Genomic DNA, 9,361 nt, shown 5'->3' with positions numbered 1-9,361 from the left:
TTCGGGACAAGTCTCTGAATGTCCTTGAGTAGCATAGCCAGAGCCCGAACTTGAAGCCGATCGAACATCTCTGGAGAGACCTGGAAATAGCTGTCCAGCAACGCTCCCCATCCAACCTGACAGAGCTTGAGTTTATCCGCAGAGAATGGGAGAAACTCCCCAAATACAGGTGTGCTAAGCTTGTAGCGTCATATCCAAGAAGACTCAAGGCTGTAGTCACTGCCAGGTACTTCAACAAAGTACTGAAAAGTACTGAGGAAATTCTCTGAATACTTATGTAAATTTGACATTTCAGTTTTTTGTTTTGAATAAATTTGCTAAAATAATTTAAAAGCTGTTTTTGCTTTGTCATTATTTGGTATTTTGTGTAGATTGATGAGTGGGAAAAACAATTTAATCCATTTTAGAATAAGGCTGTAAAGTAACAAGGGTCTGAACAATTTTCGAATGCACTGTATATAGTTGAACATAGCATCCTACAAATAACCAGCAGAGGGTGACTCCATTTTCACATTCACACTGTTGGTAATGCTTACAAATGGGATCATAACTATACAAGTTCACTCTTGAACTTTGATATGCTTATAGAATATAGTATGTTAAACAATATATTTAAACATGCCTTTTCTAAATGTCGATTTTTCTATATTCATAAATGAATGTAAAACTTTGAAAAAATCTAAATACTACTCATCGTACAGAACAAGTGGTAAAGCTTCTTACGAAATCAATATTTGCTTTTTAGCACCTATAGATGAAGCTCTATGGAGTCTTAAAGGAGGCCTGGGTGAGGACAAAATGTAATGAATATGCCAACTTTGATCAATTATTTCTCATGTTTTTAGATACAAATCTCAAGTATATGTCAACAATCCTTTGCCAAAAAGACATTCAATAGTTTACATTTCGTGACATTTTCCAAAATCATGGTCTTTATTTTTGTCTGGGTTTTGCGAGGAATAACTCATTAGTGGATATTTTAGATTTTAAAAAACAACTTTGGATAGAATCCACCATGAGTAGTCTAATGTCTTAATTAATTACATCAAAATGTGGGGCAGAACTGATACAGAAGTGCACAGAGAAAGCTCTGAACATAAAAAAAATATTAGCTTGAGACTCATGAATCATGGAAAAGTGAAAGACTAAAGTTACATACATGGGATGCTTTAGTGAATTTCAGAATGTCTGGAAGTACATTGTTGACATAGTAATGAAATGATAACAAGCACAGTGTTTTTGTCATTTTTTCTAATGTAGGCCTCTGGACACACTATACAGAATTGACCTCTGTGTTGAATAAGTGGGAGTGAAAATGCACTATAAAGGGGGAAAAGTAGGGTAGCCTACATCTGACAGGCATGGGCGCAGCCTATCTTTCATACTATATATGGGCAATGACAAAACATCTCAGAACCTCACAAGTTTCAAGTTATTATTCAACAGATGGGTAATTTTTTCACTACTTTACATTCAAAATGATTTCACTTGTCCAATCGACAGATAGTGGAAAACTGTCCACAGAGCCTAACTTGAACTATTCTTAACATTGTTTTAGTTCATAGTCTCTAGGCCTATAGACCATCCCCAAATGATCTCCAAATGTAACAGAACGAAGCAGCCGTGATTTATTGCTAAAACAAACTCTCAACTCTATTCCGCAACTTTGTGGCGTTGAGTTGTAACTATTTAAACATTTTCAAAATTGTTACACCCGCCATCAATAGTTTGTCATTTGAGAAATTGTTTTGTAATCACGAAACTGTACTAAACCCCTCTCGCCCCGGAGCTCATGAATAATTCATGAACGACTGCTGACACAGGCGTCGTAAAAAGTTGAGTTAAACTTTGGGACGGGAGTGAAGTTCGGGCAGCACCAACAAGAGCTATCGAACTGGCCGAGGCAAAGAGAAAGTACAGTTCTTATTACTTTTCTAATGTAAGGAAACATTTTAGTGTTTAAAAAAACAAATCTAACTCTTTCAGAATTGTTTTAACGCGAGTTTGACGGCAGCAAGGTGATAACTATTTTTTTGTCCACACAGAGGAGGGTTTATGACCGTTTAAAGAGAGCTCAAGGTTTGATATCTCTCTTCGCCTCGAAACGTTTTCGTTTTATATTTTCTGTATTGTGTTGTAACTTTTCTACGAAGCCAAAATGAGCAACCCACTGCAGCCAATGCCAGGACAACAAGTTATCCATGTCGCTCAGGACTCTGATACGGATCTTGAGGCGCTTTTTAATTCGGTTATGAACCCGAAACCCAGTTCATGGAGGAAAAAAATGTTACCCGAGTCTTTTTTCAAGGAGCCAGATTCTGGATCTCACTCCCGACAGTCGAGCACTGATTCGGGCAGCCACCCGCCCAGGCTCACCGTACAACACGTACGGTCACATTCCTCGCCCGCGTCCTTACAGCTTGGATTGGGAGCCAATTCAACTCCAAGCCCAGTACATCACTCGCACATCCGGCACCAGTCTTTCGATGTTGCCGAAGAGTTGCCCCTGCCTCCTGGATGGGAGATGGCCTACACGTCAACTGGACAGAAGTACTTTCTCAAGTAAGGTTTTTTTTGTATTATACAGAAAACTCACACATGTCTCCAGTCCCTTTAAAAAAACAAAACACCAGGTTCAGTCAGTGCAAGCCTCACTTCAGGTAACTTTGGTTCATCTCAAGTGATGGGCCTAAATGGGTTGTGGAAAATCTGTGTCATTTGAGTGTAAATCCTAACAACAATAGTTTTGGATCACTGTGCGGAACAAGTGGCCCCTTTGAGCGCTGTGCGACCAGTTTGACTGAGTACACTGTTTTTGTCTTTGTTTGGCTCTGTCAGCTAAGACCCTATAATGCCACCACGTATGCCGTGTTCAAAACAACTGGGAACTCGGAAATCTCCCACTTACGACTTCAGTGCGTTCAAAACAACTGGGAACTCGATCATCCAACTCGGAATTCCAACTCGACTTTCCAACCTGAAGATCACCGAAGTCATGATTAGACCTCGTATTTTTCAGAGTTCCCAATTGTTTTGAATGCGGCATTGTTCACACAAGTCGAACCCAATACGGCGTGTAGCCTCATATTTTGCGTGAGCCGTAGCCTACCTGTCTGTGCTTGCAGTGAACACTGTCATTTTTTTGTTCATGCAGGCTGGTAGGTTAATCTCATTGCTAGAATTAGTCAGTGTTGTGCTAGACCTATATAATAATATAAACGAGCACCTGGCCCTAGTAAACTCAATGGAAAGTTTCCCCATTCATTAGTGAAGTATCTCCTTGTGCAACGTGATCACAGACCACCTCTAGTGTATTGTGCAACAGCAGTGAAGTTGTCTTTGGTTTCGTTCTCTGAGCCCCAGCCGGTTAAACCACAATGGCTGCAGTGTTTCTAATCCTCACCCACGCACTGGGATAAATCATATTTTATTTGTCACATGCTGTCAAATACTACAAGTGTAGACCTTACTGTAAAATGCTTAATTACCATCTCTTTCTCAACAATGCAAAGTAAGATATTAGCGTAGAAATAAAGGAAATGGTAACACAATAAAACAGCAATAATGACACTATTTTCAAGGGGTACCGGTACCGAGTCAATGTGCAGGGGTTAGTGATGTATTATGTACATGTAGGTAGAGGTAAAAGTCCTTGGCAATCAGGATAGATAATAAACACAGTAGCAGCACCGTGTGAATGTATGTGTGTTTTCGTGTGGCATCAATATGCGTGTGTGTGTTAGCGACCGTAGGTAGTGTGTGTATGTTTTGGAGTGTCAGTGTAGTATATTTGAGTGTTTGGGTAGAGTCCAGTGAGTGTGCTTAGAGCTGGTGCAAATAAAAATGGGTCAATGCAAATAGTCAGGGTAGCCATTTGATTATCTGTTCAGTCTTATGGCTTCGGGGTTAAAGCTGTTCAGGAGCAATTTGGTCCCAGACATGGCGCTCCGGTACCGGTTGCCATGCAGTAGCTGAAAGAACAGTCGATGACTTGGGGGGCTGGAGTCTTTTACAATTTTTAGGGCCTTCCTCTGACACCGCCTGGTATAGAGGTCCTGAATGGCAGGGAGCTCAGCCACAGTGATGTACTGGGCTGTATGCACTACCCTCTGTAGCACCTTACGATCCAATGCCAAGGAGTTTCCATACCAAGAGGCGATGCAGCCTGTCAAGATGCTCTCAATGGTTCAGCTGTATAGCTTTTTGAGGATCTGGGGACCCATGCCAAATCTTTTCAGCCTCCTGAGGGGGAAGAGGCATTGTCGTGCCCTCTTCACGACTGTGTTGATGTGTTTGGACCATGACAGGTACTTAGTGATGTGGACACAGAGGTACCTGAAGCTCTCGCTCCACTACAGCCGCCTGAATGGGGGCGTGCTCCGCTCTCCGTTTCTTGTAGTCCATGATCACCTCCCTCCTTTTGTTTTGCTGACACTGAGGGAGAAGTTGTTGGCCTGGCACCACACTGCCAGGTCTCTGACCTCCTCCCTATAGGCTGTTTCATCGTAATCAGTGATCAGGCTTACCACCGTTGTGTTGTCTGCAAACTTTTATTTATTTAACCTTTATTTAACTAGGCAAGTCAGTTAAGAAATTCTTATTTACCCACAAACTAACCCGGACGACCCTGGGCCAATTGTGCGCTGCCCTAAGGGACTCCCAATCGGTTGGAATTGAACCAGGGTCTATAGTGATGCCTCTAGCACTGAGATGCAGTGCCTTAGAACGCTGCGCCACTCAGGAGCCCACACTTAATGGTGGTGTTGGAGTCGTGCACGACCAAGCATTCGTGGGTGAACAGGGAGTACAGGAAGGGACTAGGCATGCACCCCTGAAGGGCCCCCGTGTGTAGTTGCTTACCCTCATCACCTGGGGGCGGCCCGTAAGGAAGTCCAGGATCTAGTTAGAGGGAGGTGTTTAGTCCCAGTGTTCTTAGGTTAGTGATGAGCTTAGAAGGCAATATGGTGTTGAACTCTGAGCTGTAGTCAAGGAAATGCATTGTCACGTAGGTGTTCCTTTTGTCCAAGTGGGTAAGGAAGGTGTGGAGTGCAACACGGATTACGTCATATGTGAATATGTTGGGGCAGTATGCGAATTGGAGTGGGTCTGGGATGATGGCGTTGATGTGAGCCATGACCAGCATTTCATGGCTACAGATGTGAGTGCTACGGCGCGATAGTCATTTCAAATCAAATTATATTGGTCACATACACATATTTAGCAAATGGTATTGCGGTTGTAGAGTAGTGCTTGTGTTCCTAGCTCCAACAGTGCAGTAGTATCTAACAATTCACAACAATACACATCTCATAGTAAAATAAATGAATTAAGAAATATATTTAAATATTAGGACAGGTTACCTGGGTGTTCTTAGGCACAAGGATCTGCTTGAAACATGTAGTTATTACGGACTGGGTCAGGGAGAGGTTGAAAATATCAGTCAAGCCACTTGCCAGCTGGTCAGCATGTGCTCTGAGTATGGTAGTCCGTCTGGCCCTGCTGCCTTGTGAATGTTAACCTGTTTAAAGGTCATACTCAAATTTGCTACGGAGAGCATGATCAGACAGTCGCCCGGAATAGCTGGAGCTCTCATGCATGGTTCAGTTTAGCTAGCCTCGAAGCGAGTATAGAAGGCATTTAGCTTGTCTGGTAGGCTCGCGTCACTGGGTAACTTGCGGCTGGGTTTCCCTTTGTAATCCGTGATAGCTTGCACGCCCTGCCACATCCTACGAACGTCAGAGCTGTTGTAGTAGGATTCAATCTTAGTCCTGACACTTTGCCTGTTTGATGGTTCATCTGAGGGTGGAGCCAGATTTCTTAAATGTCCGGATTAGTGTCCTGCTCCTTGAAATTAACAGCTCTAGCCTTTAGCTCAGTGTGGATGTTGCCTGTAATATATTGCTTCTGGTGGTGATATGTACGTCCGGTCACTGTGGGGACGACATCGTAGATGCACTTATTAATAACTGATATGGTAAATTCCTCAATGCCATCAGATGAGTCCTGGAACATATTCCACTCTGTGCTAGCAAACCAGTCCTTTAGCTGAGCAGCCGCTTCATTGGCCCACTTCCTTATTGAGCACATCACTGGTAATTCCTGTTTGAGTTTTTGCTTCTAAGCAGGAATCGGAAGGATAGAGTTATGGTCAGATTTGTCAAATGGAGGGCGAGGGAGAGCTTTGTTTGCGTCTCTGTGTGTGGAATAAAAGTGATGTAGAGTTTTTGTTTTTTGCCTCCAGTTGCACAGGTGACATGCTGGTAGAAATGAGGTAAGACCGATTTGGGCCTGGTTCGGAATGTGCAGTATGTAATTCGCCTCGCTGTTCAGATGTCCAGAAGCTCTTTTCGGTCATAGGAAATCAGGGCAGAAACATTATGTACAAAAAAAGTTAGGATCAGATAAAAAAAAAATTGCACAATTGGTCAGGAGCCCGTAAAACAGCTGCTATTCCATCCAGTGCCATCTTTTCAGAATAAGTGACCTTTCACCTCTCACTTTAACACATGCCCAAGGTAAACTGAAACAAAATGTGTGTGTGTTTGACTATCAATGTGAATCCAAACTATCACTGTTTTGTAACCTGTTTCTATCTCACACACACACACCTGTGATCCCTGTTCTTGTTCACCTTGATAAGAAAGGGATTACCTCTGAAAAGAAAAATGACAAACTAAATAAAAAGTGATTACCTTATCAGTGCAGAGCCTTCCTCTGCTGGCTCATACCTCTCCTGCTGGAGACAGTCAGTCTTAATGCAAATGAGTGTTGTGACTCTTGACTCGGTGGAACAAGATGACCAGGCAGACCCATTCTTCCCTGCCCCAGGGGTCACCATGGCTATCTGACTAGGCAGAGGTTAGGGCTGTGTGGTAGGGGTCAGCTCAGCAGGGTGTCCTCTATAGGGACAGTAATTATAAAGGTGTGAACACACCCTGGTCTCCACCAAGTCTCACTGCAGCAGAGGCCTCTCTGCTAAAACATACACTCACTTCATACACCTTTTTCTTTTTTTTTTTACACTTACCTAGATCTGTTCCTGGATTACTCTATTTAACAGTATCAACAGCCCATCAAGACATTAGCCCGATGCTCATTGTCTCCAAGAGTAATCCATATCAGTTCAACATTAGCTTAAACGCCAGTTGACCAGGTGAAATAATGAATAAAAATACAGAGGGGGTGTTTTTCCCAGGAAACAGGCAGGCTGAAATGGTAACACATAGTGTGAGATGATGAGAGAAGCAGAGGGACATGGCTGGTCTGTACTGCCTGGCTCTATGGCTGGCTGGCAGCATGCTGACCCTCAGGAGAACTAGCCACGTCAGGAGAACAACCACGGAACAGAAAGAACACTGATCAGTAGGTCTGGCTGTTCATTAGCTAGATAACTTTCCACAGAAAAAGGAGAGGGGGTTGGCTGTGTTTGCATGTAACGATTTTGTAATGGGAGAAAAACCGAGAGGGGAGGAGAGACTGAGAGATGGGGAAAGAGCGAGAGGGGGTGGACAGGTGGGAGGGAGAGAACGAGAGAAATAGAAGGGGGTAAGAGTGGAAGGAGAACAAGTGGGAGTGAGAGGCAGGGAAAGAGTTTGAGGGGAGGGATGGAAAGACGGAGCGGTTGAGGCTGTTTTTTGTGAGCTCTCTTGTTGGCACCTGTGGAGAGGAGGAAAGGAACGGGAGGGAACGACTGCAGTCTAACCCCAGGCTCAAGGAGGTGTCTCCTCTCCCTCTCCTTTCTCTGGTTCCCGGCCGGGGGTGAGAACATGCCTGCTCATGCAGAGGTTTTCACAGTTGGCTCTGTCACCACCAACAAAGCTGGGAGCCCCGGCCTCACCGCACCCTGCAATTAACTAGGCAGGATAGCAAAGTCTGCCTGCTTGTCCCGAAGCTGCTGGATCTTTTTAGTTTCACTCTGAGCTCTTTGTTAAGGATGCCACTGCTGCTCCATCATGTCTCCTGTCTGCCTTTAAAACCCTTTAAGGCATTTGTTTTTTCAGAACTTTTTCTTTGTTCTATTGCAGACTTTTACTGTACAGTTGAATGTCCCAAAAAAGGATGGGATACACTGTGTACTACTCAAATGAAAAATAATAGGGTTAAGGCCTGACATTTTTTTTGAGTCCTATGGTAGTACCTGGTAATAGGTCAGACATGTAGAGCTGGGACAATAAACAGAAAATGACTGACATTGCCTTCCTCTCACCAAAGCATTTAGCATAAGTCTGTAATTTTCTGTGATTATGCGACAAAACTTTCCTGTAGATTGTACTGAAACCATTATTTACTAGAACCATTACAGTAATAGCCGATGCGTTATGTTGATTCCTGCAAAAAAATAAAAAAATAAAGTAAATGCCTGTCCCTGTTTTGCTGTCAGCTGTTGTGTGAGCGAGCCACTTACTCCCTCTCCCCACTGTGCACATGGAGGAGGGAGATATGCATTCAGAGAAGCACAAGCATATGTAGTTGGAGGAAACATGGGGAAGTAATGCTGCTTTAAAGGTTCATAAATGTATAATCCCATTTAGGAGCAAAAGGCATTCAAACATTTTGCTGTGATTTTCACAGTTGCTCTACATTAATCGAATCCTTGGGAAACAGAGAAAAGGAATACTTTCACCAAATTTCCTAAATGGATTCTCTGAACATTATCTCACCAAGTTACCCCATTAGGCAAACAATTTACAGTATTAAATTGCCTATTGTAGTATAATAAAGAACCTTTCCCATTGATAAAATCAAAGTTTATTTGTCACGTGCGCCGAATACAACAGTGAAATGCTTACTTACAGGCTCTAACCAATAGTGCAAAAAAGGTGTTAGGTGAACAATGGGTAAGTAAAGAAATAAAACAACAGTAAAAAGACAGGCTATATACAGTAGCGAGGCTACATACAGACACCGATTAGTCAGGCTGATTGAGGAAGTATGTAGATATGGTTAAAGAGACTATGCATATATGATGAACAGTGCAACGTATATCCCGCTAGCTGAATATCCATGTCGTCATTCAGCCACGATTCCGTGAAACATAGGATATTACAGTTTTGATATCCCGTTGGTAGGATATTCGTGATCGTACCTCGTCTAATTTATTGTCTAATGCTTGCACGTTGGCGAGTAGTATTGACTGTAACGGCAGCTTTCCCAGTCGCCTACTCCAGGTCCTGACCAGGCATCCGGCTCTTTGTCCTCTGTACCTGCGTCGCTTCCTTTTGCAAATAACGGGGATGTCGGTCCTGTGGTGTGTTTGGAGATTGTCTTGTGCGTCGTCTTTGTTTTAGAAAAAATCTTTGTCTAATCCGAGGTGAGTGATCGCTGTCCTGATATCCAGAAGCTCTTTTTTGCTGTAGATACG

General features: G+C 43.2%; 1 protein-coding gene across 4 annotated transcripts in view; it reads left to right on the top strand.

The window, feature by feature from the left end:
• Positions 1–1,819: 1,819 nt before the first annotated feature.
• LOC139406838 (WW domain-containing transcription regulator protein 1-like) overlaps positions 1,820–9,361 on the top strand; it is an 82,658-nt gene continuing 75,116 nt past the window's right edge. For 2 of the 4 annotated variants that reach the window (XM_071149915.1, XM_071149914.1), the window contains exon 1: positions 1,829–2,562. In XM_071149915.1, coding sequence (XP_071006016.1) covers positions 2,159–2,562 — 404 coding nt within the window. In that variant the 5' untranslated portion in view covers positions 1,829–2,158. Of the gene's footprint in view, positions 2,563–9,361 lie in introns of all 4 variants that reach the window. The other 2 variants (XM_071149916.1, XM_071149917.1) reach the window with 2 other exon arrangements.

Source organism: Oncorhynchus clarkii, chromosome 4 (genome assembly GCF_045791955.1).
Source record: "Oncorhynchus clarkii lewisi isolate Uvic-CL-2024 chromosome 4, UVic_Ocla_1.0, whole genome shotgun sequence".
Taxonomy (NCBI): domain Eukaryota; kingdom Metazoa; phylum Chordata; class Actinopteri; order Salmoniformes; family Salmonidae; genus Oncorhynchus; species Oncorhynchus clarkii.
This window is presented reverse-complemented; position numbering and strand designations above follow the sequence as displayed.